General features: G+C 38.6%; 1 protein-coding gene across 4 annotated transcripts in view; it reads right to left on the bottom strand.

Moving 5' to 3' along the window:
• nrxn1a (neurexin 1a) overlaps positions 1 to 15,228 on the bottom strand; it is a 197,477-nt gene that overhangs the window by 78,638 nt on the left and 103,611 nt on the right. For 2 of the 4 annotated variants that reach the window (XM_056255582.1, XM_056255584.1), the window contains exons 1-2: positions 12,593 to 12,792; positions 9,212 to 9,238 (exon numbers count right to left, since the gene is read on the bottom strand). In XM_056255582.1, the coding sequence (XP_056111557.1) occupies positions 9,212 to 9,238; positions 12,593 to 12,761 (196 nt within the window). In that variant the 5' untranslated portion in view covers positions 12,762 to 12,792. Of the gene's footprint in view, positions 1 to 9,211; positions 9,239 to 12,592; positions 12,797 to 15,228 lie in introns of those variants that run through there. The other 2 variants (XM_056255588.1, XM_056255583.1) reach the window with 2 other exon arrangements.

The raw sequence follows: 15,228 nt of genomic DNA, 5'->3' as shown, positions 1-15,228 counted from the left end.
TATTGACCCTTCCCTTTATAATAAAATAAAATTCTGACACTGATAATGACTGTGTCCTCGGCACCTGTCCGCGCCCACCCATGTGTGTGAGGGGTTTGATTTATTATGGTTACTGATAATAAAAGGAAATGTTCTGCTAAATCATAACTCAAACAGGAGGAAACTGTCTTTTTTGTTGTTCATGGTGCAGAGCAGGTTAAAACATTAACTTTCAAATCACAGCATGATAAATAACCACAACATAAAACTACAACCTTAAACCAATACGCCTCACATTTCATTCTGTCGTATGAAGCAGTTTTTATAGAAAATAATTTAAAGGTCATCAAAATCCGAACAGCCGAACCATTTCGATGGCGCAACTATAAATGTCAGAGACCCAAGGTGGAAATATGGATCCCTGAAGTGCAAACCTCTAACTAGCCAAAATGCTGCTCTCAACCTATAGCTTGATTTAGCCAAGAGCGTATAGTGACCCTACTGGTTTCTAAATATACATCTTTCATCCTGCTGACACTCAGACCATATTAACAACCCATGAGCTGATGTGACAGCACTCTCTTGGTTGAACACACTGTCACCCTGGGGGAGGCAGAGTCCCTAATTGGCAACGGCTTGTTCTTCGTGTCAGAAGAAGAACAACGCTCATAAACACATAAGCACGCACGCGCACGCGCACACACACACACACACGACAGGAGTATGGCTGGCACAGATAATTAATGAGGATACAAAAAACAGAGAGATGAGGCTGCACAATAGCAGGCTGTTCAAACATGAAAAGCCCCTGCTTCTGTTTCTCCACGGGAGCTTAAATAATACATCTCCATTTGCTCAGAATCCCTGATTCTGTCTTTTTGACATAGACACAGACAATAAGAAGCCGTGTCCTTGAGCACAGAAAAAGATGCAACAAGACAGATATCACCATATATTTTGAGGGTTGAATTGACTTAAAAATCTATGAACGCCTACATGTGCTTGAAAAAACAAAATGGCCACCATCCATGGCCTGCTTCTTAAATTTACCAAAAAGGGAAAGGCTTTCTTTTCACTTCCTAAGAGTGTGTGTGTTTCTTTCTTTTTTTTTTCAAATTTGCTAGGAAAAAAGAAAATGGCTGCCATCAATGCCCTGTTTTTAATGCTTAATGCATTTTATGTTCTCCAAGACTGCATTCATTTGATCAATAATACTGTAAAAGTGTAATATTGTGAATTATTTTATTATTAGAGTTTTAAAGAACTGTTTGTCTATTTTAATACATTTAAAAATAAAATGTATTCCTGTGATGCGAAGCTGAGTTTTCGGCATCATTACTCCAGTCTTCAGTGTCACATGATCCTTCAGAAATCAGTCTAATATGATAAGTTGGAGCTCAATAAAAGTTTCTTATTATTGTCAGTTGAAAACAGTTGTGCTGCTTAATATGTTTTATGGAAACCATAATATTTGTTTTTTGAAGAATCTTTGATGAATAAAAAGTTCAAAATAAAAGCATTTATTTGAAATAGAATCTTTTATAACATTATAAATGTCGTTGCTGTCACTTTTGATCAATTTAATGCATCCTTGCTGAATAAAAGTATTGATGTCTTTAAAGAAATCCAGGCCCGGTTTCACAGACAGAATTAGGCCTTAGTTTAATTAGGATAGCTTTTATAAACGTGCCTTTTTGAGACAAAACAATGGTACTGACATATTTTAAGATATGTTAGTACAAGTTGCTTTCAGTCAAAACAGTTCAATAATGCATTTTAGTCTGGGACTATAGGCTTAAGCCTTGTCTGTGAAACTGGGGGATAGATAGGCTATATAAAAAAAAATCGTACAGACACCCAACCTGTGATGGCCACATTTATCAAACTGATACTGTTTCCCTTTCAGTTCCTCGGTGGGGAAAAAATGCAATAAACTCAACAAAATGAATGACACTGTTGATAAACGTTCTGGAAAAAAATCTTACTGAATCCGCTTCCTGAGTGACTTGTAAATTGAAATAACAGAATGTAAACAAGCAGCACACAGCAGAGTCAGACTCTTCTTCTGTGTGTTGTGTTAAAAGGTAAACTCTCTGCAGGGGACTACCGTGCGAAGTGTTTCCATTTCTGATTTGTTTACGAGACCTCTTACCCAACTGTATCGACGGGTGACAAACCACTCGTCAGAAATATCCAGGCATCCTTCTTCGCTATCGAAGTGGAATTGGTTCCTGTGGTTTTCATGGGACCATTCACACCTTTTCCAACTTCCTCTCTGTTCATATGTAGTTGTGTATAATTATCTCCCAAGGCTCCTTACTGTGTGGGTAGATGCCCAACTGTGAGGGAGATGTGGAGGATCCTGACAGCTCCAGGCATCTTTGTGTTTCGCACATCGTCAAGCGAGAGCTGTTTTGCTTCTTCAATGCCGAAACACCCAGTGCAATCAGCAGCAAGACACTGTGCTTCGTGAAGGTGAGTGCTTGATGGCTTGGGCCCATTTCAACAGTTCTCCCCGCAACCGTTTCCCTCCAAGGAATAGATTCAGGTGAGGATGTTCTGGTAACTTTATTTAACGTCACCAGAATGCAGTCCCATTGGGGTAAAAGCACATACATTTGGTACACAAATGAGTTGTTGGGAGGACAGAGTATCCACTCGAACCCCTGGGACTCCTGATGGCTGTCTTTCGGAGACAAAATTGGGCCTTCATCAGGAAGCAACAAATCATTTAAAGAGCCAATCATGTGGGATAAAAGGCTTTGGGTCCGATGCCCAGTGGTTCAAACAAAGTCATCCGTCCCGCCCAGATCTGAACATCACTGCGGCAAACTGGGATACCGAGGCTGTGATGGAATGGGGGGCATCATGATGTGACCATCTGCTCTATCACTCAGAAATTAGGCCAGGTTAGGGCTGAGATTGTGGGACCTTAAATAAATGGCCTTTTAATACTATTCTCATAGGACTCACAATGTGAGACTTATACAGTCAGCCACACCGTGTAAAGATCAGTAAATACAGACAAACAAACACAGTAAGATCAGGCTCGGAGGGCTAGCATTGCTATTCACCCTGTCCGCCGTTCTATCTGCATCACAAATGAAACAGGAGCATCGCCACTGCATATTTATGAACACTACCGCTTCAGTAAATGGCAACGCTACTGCATATTTATGGAGGAGGCCGTTTCAGAGAAATGAGGTCCTTTTGAATTCACATGAATCTCTTGATTCTAGTAAAGGATGCTCTGAATGCATCGAAATGTCGTCCCCTTGTCGTCGGTAAATGTGCTTCTGCACAAGGTGTTATTAAATAATCAGGCTGGAGTTTGTTCATGAGATCTTCTGTTAGGGGACATGCAAGGATTTGTTCACACAGGATGTGTTCTTGCATTTCACCTGTGCTATTTTTGAAACATATAGTTCAACTTTTGATATGCTGCATGTCAGATCAATGTCCATTTTTAAAAATATGGACTGGATCAGATAATTCTGGGGATGACATAAGCATCTTAAATTTACACAGTCCATCTGGTGCATGGAAGTTAATGCACCTATAAACATATTCTGTTCCATTTCTCTGTGGTCTGTCTAGCCATTTTTAATCAAGAATCCATCCTTTGTGAATCTCTCCTATGTGCAGTCCATCTCTGAGCATTTACATTGACAGTTATAATTGAGCTACAGCAGGTTATTGCGTAGTTGAGCTACAGTCTTCATCTGTCTAAGTATACACGACACAATGTGTAATCAAATATTTGAAGGATTAAATACACACTGTGAGTCACCTCTGTCTTTCAGAACAAGAGCAGAATGCTGAGGACAATTGAAGTCCGTTTTATGTGAGTACGCTACTTTTCAAAAGTTCGGGGTCGGTAAATTATAAACAAAAGAAAATAAATGACCACTTTTATTCAGCAAGGATGCATTGCAAAAGACATTTATAATGTTACAAAATAAGTAATTTATATATATATATATACACTCACCGGCCACTTTATTAGGTATACCTGTCCAACTGCTCGTTAACACTTAATTTCTAAGCAGCCAATCACATTGCGGCAACTCAGTGCATTTAGGCATGTAGACATGGTCAAGACAATCTCCTGCAGTTCAAACCGAGCATCAGTATGGGGAAGAAAGGTGATTTGAGTGACTTTGAACGTGGCATGATTGTTGGTGCCAGAAGGGCTGGTCTGAGTATTTCAGAAACTGCTAATCTACTGGGATTTTCACGCACAACCATCTCTAGGGTTTACAGAGAATGGTCCGAAAAAGAAAAAACATCCAGTGAGCGGCAGTTCTGTGGGCGGAAATGCCTTGTTGATGCCAGAGGTCAGAGGAGAATGGCCAGACTGGTTCGAGCTGATAGAAGGGCAACAGTGACTGAAATAACCACTCGTTACAACCGAGGTATGCAGCAAAGCATTTGTGAAGCCACAACACGCACAACCTTGAGGCGGATGGGCTACAACAGCAGAAGACTCCACCGGGTACCACTCATCTCCACTACAAATAGGAAAAAGAGGCTACAATTTGCAAGAGCTCACCAAAATTGAACAGTTGAAGACTGGAAAAATGTTGCCTGGTCTGATGAGTCTCGATTTCTGTTGAGACATTCAGATGTTAGAGTCAGAATTTGGCGTAAACAGAATGAGAACATGGAACCATCATGCCTTGTTACCACTGTGCAGGCTGGTGGTGGTGGTGTAATGGTGTGGGGGATGTTTTCCTGGCACACTTTAGGCCCCTTAGTGCCAATTGGGCATCGTTTAAATGCCACGGCCTACCTGAGCATTGTTTCTGACCATGTCCATCCCTTTATGGCCACCATGTACCCATCCTCTGATGGCTACTTCCACCATGTCACAAAGCTCTAATCATTTCAAATTGGTTTCTTGAACATGACAATGAGTTCACTGTACTAAAATGGCCTCCACAGTCACCAGATCTCAACCCAATAGAGCATCTTTGGGATGTGGTGGAACGGGAGATTCGCATCATGGATGTGCAGCCGACAAATCTGCGGCAACTGTGTGATGCCATCATGTCAATATGGACCAAACTCCCTGAGGAATGCTTCCAGCACCTTGTTGAATCTATGCCACGAAGAATTGAGGCAGTTCTGAAGGCAAAAGGGGGTCCAACCCGTTACTAGCATGGGGTACCTAATAAAGTGGCCGGTGAGTGTAAATCAGGGATGTGATTATGCGAGTGAAAAAAAGCAGGAAATTTTTTTAAGACCCAGCGTAAAGCACTTTTTACTTTTTAAACACCTGAATCAGCCATTTACTGCATGAACTACCAGGAACTGTGATGAGTGACACACATGGAAATATATTTAACAGCTATAATTTATTTCTAGTAATACAAAACAGGACGTCTTAACTTATCTTTGGGGTAAATGTAAGGGCGATAACTGTTCTGAAGTTCTGTAAAGAAAACAACTGTGTTTCCAATACCGATCAATCTCATTCAGTAAATAAAATTCCACTCAAACTTCTACAATAGAAATATGCAACATAAAATGTTTTTTTGTGTTTTGGTAAACTGCACATCATATTCTGGCTACACAGAAAAAACAACCTAAGAACCATTTATGAATTATATTAATGCTTTTTACGCATTAGAAAATTAAGACTACACAATCTTATCAGCATGATGAATAAATTATATTAACTGGGTAAACTGTACACAGAAAGGGAGCAGAGAATGTGACTGATCGAGCTTTGCGTGCTCTTTATACGCATAAATGACCTTTTACGTATAAATGACCTTTTACGTGCATCCAATAAGCAATTTAGCGCCGTAGGCTACATATGATACGCACTTTTTTTGCCTACCAGATGCACGTATTACTTTTGCGTATAAACAGCAAGCCTAATAAAAGCACTCGTGCTATAGGCCTAGATACGCAGTGCCAGGAACGATCGTGACGCTGTCCATAACTTGGGTCTAGCGCGAGTTTAAGCACGCACAAAACTCCCGTTAAAAAATCACAGAAACGTGCGACATGAATCTCTTACATCGAATCTGCACTTTGTTGTTTATGATGGAAGTCAGAAGAATTCAGTCAGTGCACTGAACAAAACTATTCGTTTCAGCGATGACTAATCTGAACGCCTCTGATTGGTCATCACGGTCATTAACTCAACGGAAACGTGTGCGATTGGTTAAAATGCTCAACGCTGCAAAACGAAATCTGATGGAAATGCCGTAGTCGGATGGATCGAATGAACGTTAAGTATTGTAGTAGATAACTAATATTATCACTTAAACATTCTATTATATAAATATTTTGAAACAAATTACAATGACTATCCCAAAACTTCCAAACACCCCCCACCACCCCCGATTTTAGTTTTATTACTGATCTGCATGATTCACGTGGGTCATGATTTTAGGCTGAAATAACCGGAATTCTGGATTAATCCGGAAGAATACACACACACACACACACACACATTTCTATTCATCAAAGAATCCTGAAAAAATATAACAGAGTTTGCACAAAAATATAAAGCTGCACAACTGTTTTTAACTTAAGAAATGTTTCTTGAGAAGCAAATCAGCATTTTAGACTGATTTCTGAAGGATCATGTGATACTAAAGACTGGAGTAATGATGCTGACAATTCAGCTTTGCCATCACAGGAATAAATTACATTTGACAATGTACTAAAATAGAAAACATCGTTTTGAAGTTAAACTTTCGAATGGTAATGCACATGCTGGACGAAGCCGAGCTACCATCACAAAAACAACAGCATGATTTCAGTTAGTCTAAAGCGTTAATATGACATTAAAAAAGAATGTCAAAAGAATTATTGATTTGGTCAAACTTAATTTTTTTTAAGTGCATGGAAATGCGTTGTAGCTACGAATCAGCTTGTCAGATCGCATGATATGAGCCAAGTGAGAAAAGCCAAGACAGACTGTGAGACATCAACAGATTTTACGATATACATCATTGACTGGGCAGTCTGCGTCCGGTCTGACATCCTTATTTGAGGACGGGCATGACACAATAAGAGATTCAAGACTGCTGAATTTGCCCAACGATGAAAGAACTAGAAAATAAATATTTCACAATCCCTGGTCTCAAACAGCAGAATCTTGGCAAAAAAATCTAACAATGTGCACCCTAATTTGTCACTGGCCTGTTTACAAGACTACCATGTCTGGGAGTGTGTTGTGCTACCATTATGCAGAGGGAGTAGACGAAAGGATGTAGCAAAGCCCCCCGAGGAAGCTCAGGTGCTTTGTTATCTTGGGCATTCAGGTTAACACAGACAACTGCCTCATTGTCAAATGAGCCAATATACTGAGCTCAGGGTTGCAACGAAATAACAAAACAATAATACGCTCACAAAAGCCTGTTAAGACGGACAAACAAAATACACTCGGTAAGACCAAGAAACAAAGCACTTTATCGGATGGTAAAATCCTTGAAATCTCTGGATGCTTTAGATTGGACGAGAAACTCTGTGAATTAACAAATAAGCTGTTGTCACTATGCAACAGCACGAAGCAAATATTTCTGAAGGCCAAATTTGGATGCAAAGCAGTATTAGTTTGATGATGAGGGAACTGATCATTACGTTCATTCTTTGAATATGAATGAGCAATGGCAGTTTGGGGACATAAGACTCTATGATGAGTCACTTTAAGAGATTTGTACCGGAAACAAGCAAACACAAGACTCCTTTGAAAGAGACTTTAAAAAGTGCTATTAATTACCCTGAGGCTTTTGGAGAATCAATGCCAGGGTATGCTGGAGTTCTCACAAAAAAATTTTTTAAAAAAAAAATTAAAAGCCTGCAGAGATGGAGAACACCTATCTTTCTCCTCACATCACTTTTTTTTCTTCCACTACCTTCCTAACACAAAACGTCTGTTTCCTGTTAAAGGAATATTTTAAGCAAACAGTAGAAATCGGTGTTATTTATTTATTTTTTGGCAAACTATTTTAGTGATAGTTCATAGTGACTTAGAATGCACTAACAGCCAGGTGTGTATATGTACACAAATAGGTTGCTTATTAAGGTTATAGGGGTTAATTCATATTTTTTCCCAGTCAATTTTCCCAATTATCCTGAATTCACCCCTGCCATAAATAATTTAATATAGCATAAATAATTAACACAATAAATAATTTCTTTTGTGACAGATCACACCTATTAAGCTCCAAAAAAAAAAAAAAAAAGAATAACTGTGACTATTATTGAATCAGTAAGCTAAACATAAAAACAAATCAGTGCACAATTGGCTCTTTTAAATGGGTTTCTTTTAACCGGCTGATGTGGTTCACTAATCAGACTGATTTGTTCATGAATCACGGTTGATTCAATGATCTGGTCACAGCAGTTCTCCATTTAACAGCTGACTGGAGAGGAAGACGGTCAGCAAATCATTTAATTTAAACATACTGTAATATTGTATGACTTCAGAAGAACTGAAATATAGCGTACGCCATATGAACTACTGATATTATAACTATTCCTTTTGTTATTTGAGTGTAACAGCTGTGCTCTATATATGTTGCTGTACGGAAAAGACCTGGTGAAGATTCTAATATCTCGTTTTTTTTTCCTAGAAAAAAATTTAAATTCATATGAGCATGGAACAAGAACAACACAAGGTAAGTAGTAAATACTCAATGTTCACAATAATCACAAAACTTTAAAAAAAAAATAGCCACATTTTTCTCTTCCCAACACTTCCTGATGGGCTCTCTTTCTGCAGTGACCAGGAAGCAACATAAAGATGAGGGAAGGAAAACAAGATGCAGTCATTGGCTGTTAAGCTCGGGGCTGAGGAGGGATTTGAGGAGAGGCTCTCTGAGGAAATGATCTTTGCGAGGGTTATTGGAAACTGCGTGAGCTGGAGTGTGATCTGTGAGTGAGAAACTTAATCGCCTCTCCTCTCATTCCAGTCAGCTCCATTTCTCACATTCCTAGAAAATGGCTGCCAGGGAGCCTTCAGGCTCCTGCAGCCCACAGGCAAAAACTAGCCGTACCTGACAGCTCGCTCGCACTTTGGAAACACCACTCAAAGCCCTGCTGGCCGCAACACAGAGGCTTCATAACCGCAATGTTTTACACTTCTGAAACCATACACACACACACACACACGCACATACATACAAATGAAGAGTACACATACAGAGGGCGCTTTGGTTCAGTATCATAGAGGCAGAGAGAAGAGGAAGAGAGGGGAAGAGTCACTTACTGGTAGTACAGTTTATCCTGATACAGTCTAGATGGGGGAGAACAGACAAGATGTAAATTCAGCCTTCAAGGTTATGACTGCAGACATCCATTACAACACATCGCCAACAAACTGGGGACGGACACGCAAACCAAGTGGAGCGGAGAGGCGCTGTTTCGCTGACCAGATACGCACTCTTTCTTTTCTACCTCCTGCGTGCCGATAATGAACCCCAGGTGGAGTGGATACAGACTCGCTGCCTGCGCTAATGAATATTCATGCCTTCACTGTGCCATAATATATTTAGAATTAGGGAAATTTGGCATGTATTGAAATGTGATTATACCCAGTTCCATATGAGTCTCGGGACTACTGAATATTCAGAGGTAATTGATTAATTTGCTCTCTGGGTTAGCTCAGAAAGCGGCACAGGAAGAGGAAAAGAGAGAGAATCTTGCCAGAGAAACAGCCGGTCCTCGCCAATGGTGCTGCTGATGCTCTCATATGCACATTTTTAAAAACACTTCCCTTTAATGAGTAAAATCAGACGAATTAAAGAACGGCTCATATTTGACGAATTTGGAAATGGGAAAAGGGCCGCAAGATAAGAGGGAGAGGAAAAACGTGTGTTTATGTCGCAGCAGAGCACCAGAGCGTGTCCACGGTAAGCCTTAGCCTCCTGGGAGAAGAGCTGAATTTAGAATGCTCCTGTAGATAAAAACACTCCGAAAAAACCCACAGCCCTTGACGTGAGGTTCACTTTTCCTGCTTGCATGTGAGAAGAACTGTAGGAATAACACGTTGTATGGGGGGTTCTCACAGTGAAGCTATAAGGAAAGCCAGTATGGGTGAGGTTTGAGTGTGTGCATGAAAATAAAGAACACACCTCTCGGTAATTTCCCTAAAGGCAAGATCCTGACAGGATCATTATTAATGCTACTAATACTGCTTTTAAATAAATTCTATTCAGGTCTCAACAACAAGTTTTTTTTTCTGCTGTATTTTTTATTTTCGCTGCCAACATCTTAGCTGGTCCCTCCAAAATAATAATAATAATAATAATATATATATATATATATATAAAACTCATCTGAGTAGAAATTATAAAGCTATAATATAACTAATTTACCTTTTAATATTAGATTAGCTCCTTCCTTGTCTGTTTTTAAATCGAGGCTAAAAACCTATCTTTTTGATTTAGCATATGGCTAAGGATGAAATGTATTGTATTTGTATGGTGTGTTTTTTTATTCCCTCTGTTTTTTATGTCTTTTGTATTTGATGTGAAGCACACTGGTCAACTGGTGTTGTGGTTAGTAGTGCTATACAAATAAACTTGACATTGACATTGACATTTATAAACCTTTACATTAACCTTAACATTTTGTAAAACTGTCAACTGTCACAAAACTCTCACACTTAAAGTCCTTATTGTTGAGCCCTGATATCACTTATTAACATTCAGGATGTTCAGCCTACAGCTTCTTTTCCAAACCCCATGTTCCCAAGTGAATCTGCCTTAACACAAAAACCTAAATCTTAGGTTTAAAAAAAAAAAAAAAAACTTAAGGTGAGCGGTCTTTAAACGCTAAAAAGTACAGTACCGCTGAGACTCCTTACTGAACAGCACAACACAACAGCTTTTGTTCTGGTTGGTACTGTATAATATAAACCCTTGCTTGAATCCTGTGAGGAGGCCCCCTTTCCCATTACTGTCTTTTGCAAAGTGTACTTCTGGAATGGAGAATCAATATTTCTCGTGCTCAGTGTCCTGTCCATGCTTCAGTGTGTGCTATGATGGAGTGGAGGGCCGAGAGGAATTCAGAACATTACACAAATCCAGCTCTATCTTTTTCCCATGAGGCTGCAGCCCGTCGCGTGTCGTCAACCACAGTGAAAATCGTGGCCGCTAACAGCCAGAGAGCAACGTGTGTCCACCCTAACAGCGAGTGCAGTACCCTCCGGGCCAGAAGAAATGATTGGTGTTTGTGTGGGTGCATGTCTGTTTGTGTATGTGGAGGTGTGCAAGTTTAAGCCTGCTGGGACAACTGGGAGGTTTTAGACAAGCTATATGTAAGCGGACATGTTAAATGGCACAGTGTATGTCACACTGCCAGATGGGAATGGATGGCATTCATTTTAGTGAGAGCTCTGCACATTTGAGCAGAGGAACTTTTTAGCTTTAAACGACCAATGTTCAAATTTACTTACTGTGAACTAGCTTGAACTTGCGAACAGCAGAGGTGGTGCTTTTTTAGTGGAGCAAGACTGTATAATATTAAGCTGTGCAACCGAGGGAGGAAAGTGTAGTGGCTTCTGGGGAAATGTAAATGAAACGTACTGGGCGGAACAATGGCTTGTCAGTACTCCTGACACGTGTAACGCTCTAGTGGGGAGTCTATAGTATGCAGATGAAGTACTATTGTGTATCAGTACTGTGGAAGGGACTGTGCACTCTCTGGTAGGGAAAGTCTACAGCGTGCTCATCTGGGAGTGAGCGCTTGGCCGCAGACTCTGGCCGTTGAAGGTTCTACATCCTTCTCTTCAACACAAAGATTTTAAAGTGTTTAATGTCTGTAGAAAGCGTGTCTACTGTATATACTTATCTATACTCTGGGAACAAAAATATTATATAATATAATATGGGAACAAAAATATAATATAATATAATATAATATAATATAATATAATATAATATAATATAATATAATATAATATAATATAATATAATATAATATAATATAATATAATATAATTTAATATAATATAAAAGTGCTGGGCAACGTTTAAAGGCGATTAATCGCATCCAAAATAAAAGTTTGTGTTTACATAATATATGTGTGTGTACTGTGTATAATTATTTTGTATATATAAATACACACACATGCATGTACAAATGTAAGAAATATTTGCATGTATATAAGGTATATATTTATACATAATATATATTATATATAAATATAAATATTGTATTTATAAATAACACATTTTTCTTAAATATATACATGCATATGTGTGTATTTATATGTACAAAATAATTATACACAGTACACACACATATATTATGTAAACACAAACTTTTATTTTGGATGTGATTAATCGCAATTAATCGTTGTCCAGCACTAAATATAATATAATATAACATAATATATAATATAATGTGTCTATAGTGTGCATATAATTAGAAGTAAATGATAAGTTCCCATAGCCAAGTTATTGTGTGGGTGTTACCTGAATATTAAAAGAGAAATACTGGCAAAAATGAATCTGAATAGTAAAACTCAAACTTATTAACATAGACAATAGATAGATCAACAACAAATTGAAAACAAATTATTCCATGCTATGTTGTGTATGTGTGTAGTTAGCCATTAAGGTGAGCACTCCGATTGGCTGATGTACCTAGATTGACAGTGAGTCGGACACGTCCTCCGTCCAGCTCCAGCCTCAGAGTGTCAGCTGAGTTTCGGGAGGTGGTTGCCATGAGAACACCATAGGCACGCTGGGAACGGAAGCGCAGCGACACGTCTTCTGCCTCTGTGTGCATCACTACTGGCAACTGGATCTTCATGAACTTACTGCCATCATAACTGAGGATGGTGGCATCTGAGAGAGAGAAGAGAAGAGAGAATTTAGGAAACACTAAAAAAGGAGAGTGCTGGGCAGTGACAGCAGCTCGTGGCTGATCATAAACCCCAGTGTTGATGGCGACAGATGAATGACTGCTTACTAAAATGTTTTACAGCCAGACACTGAAATTCTCTACAGCATTTCACAACAGTAGCCCACAACTGCTCAGTCAAACCAGAAGATAAATGCCATAAAAAAGACTCATTATACACCACATTTTATTTCTTTGTTATATTGCAAGGCAGTGTTTATGAAGAGACCACATAATGTATTCCTGCTGAGGGGCTTTTGAAGCGCCGTTTACCGCCGTCAATTGCTTTAATCTGTTTATACGTATCTCAATTATTTTATAGAGCAATTCAATTTAGTGAGCCGAATCTCAAGACAACTCATTTTACAATGGGAGATAGTCGAGGTCTCAGAGTGTCTCAGAGCATAATCTCTCCAGCTGCTCAATCAGAGATATACAGTCCAGAAAGAGAAGAGGACACACACATGCCAACCGAAAGAGATCTGCAACTACTCCGCACGTTTCCTGCATAAAACCTGGTTCTGAGCTGGTATCAAATGGAAACAAAAATAGATTCACAAAACTCCTCCCATTCACCCCCATTATTTTGTTTTTGTTTGTTTGTTTAGCCATGTCAACTTAAATTTTCATGGTAAAAAACAGGTAAAAATATATTAAAAGGAACAAAAATAAAAACCTTAAGAATATAAGACCACCACTTTTCCCACAACCAAGATTTCACCACTTTGATAAAATCTCTCAAACTAAATGTGGTCTGACGTTGTTAAAATAATTTTCAAAAGTTTCAGCTGAATTAAAAAAAAGAAAAATCCTCAAGTAGTTACTGTAAGACATGACAAAATCTTTAATAAACAGTCCCATTATAATCAACTAAAATACAAATGACAATTGCGAGCATTTTATACTGTACATCGCATTACACAGTTGCTCCTGAAATTTACAAAAATAATAATGTGAATTGATTGCTATGAATTTTGGTTGATAAATAATATATCGTGCTTGCATTAATCAGCTTGTGATGGCATACAGACACTGAAATGGATTTGGAACTTTTATATTATATAACATTGCATTAGGCTACATTAAATTACATTATATTATATTATAGTTTGGGGTCTGAAAGATTTTTCTGTAAGAAATATCTTATGCTCACCAATGCCTTATGTATTTGATCACAAATACAGTAAAACAGCAATATTGCGAAATATAATTACAATTTAAAATAAGTGTTTTCTATTTATTTTATTTCTTACTCTCACCTTCAAGTTGTTCCAAACCAGTATGCATTTTTTTTTCTTTTGCTAAACACAGAAGATGATATTTTTAAAAATGTGGCTAACCAAACTTGACGGAAGCAACTTGAGGGTGAGTAACTGATGACAGAATTTAAATTTCTGGATGAACTATCCCTTAAATATATTAAAATTCCTAATTAATTTTATTAATTATAATTAATAAATTAAAAAGTAATTAATTCCTGTGATGCAAAGCTGAATTTTCAGCAGTCATTATTCCAGTCTTCAGTGTCACACGATCCTTTCAGAAATCAGATTAGAAATTGATCAATAGAAATTCTTTTTATTAATAATGTTAAAATCTGTTGTGGTGCTTAATATTTTTTCCCCCAAAAGAGAAGCTTTTATTTGGAAAATAAATATTTTGTAACATTATAAATGTCTAAAATGACAGGCTATAATTTACAAATTTTGTGTCAGCTGGTAATTGGTAAGTATTGTGTAAAAAAAACGCAGTAACAGTCTTCGTGAAGTAACTTTGAGAAGTTTTCAGAACACTAGCCTCAATTTCAGTGAAAATGGGTACAGGACACTTAAAACCACAGAAGTGCTGAGTATGAGAGTTTCCCTTGAAAAATAGGGAGAAAGGTAGCAGAAAAAAAAAAAAGCCAAAATAGGTCTGATGAGGAAAGCAGTAGTGTATATGCCTAGATAATTTAGCACGATAATGGAGGCCGAACACATCTGCCTCTGTGCAAAGACCGGCCTCTCAGCCAGAGGACAACATCTGGCATGGAACCAGTACAGAGACATCACTCGCTTGTGAGGGAGCTCTGGAGATGATGAGGCTGCAGGCTATCACCAATTAGGCTGCCCTCTTCCTCACACACCCACAGACACACACTCTTCCAGCAATTTTGATGCCTGTCTTGTCTCAGCATCCTGTTTCTGTTACACCATTGCCGAGCCCGAGAGCACAACAGAGAGAGCGAGCTAGCGGAAAACAAGACGAAGACAGGAACACAAGTACGGCAGCATGCATACTAATCAGCACAGTGGTGTGATGTACATTCAACCCCCAAGGAAAAGAGAGCGTGTGAGAATGTAGCCATTTAAAAAAGGTACCGTAGTCATGTTGCATG

Source organism: Rhinichthys klamathensis, unplaced genomic scaffold, assembly GCF_029890125.1.
Source record: "Rhinichthys klamathensis goyatoka isolate OS25496 unplaced genomic scaffold, OSU_Roscu_1.1 h1tg000121l_1, whole genome shotgun sequence".
Lineage (NCBI taxonomy): Eukaryota > Metazoa > Chordata > Actinopteri > Cypriniformes > Leuciscidae > Rhinichthys > Rhinichthys klamathensis.
This window is presented reverse-complemented; position numbering and strand designations above follow the sequence as displayed.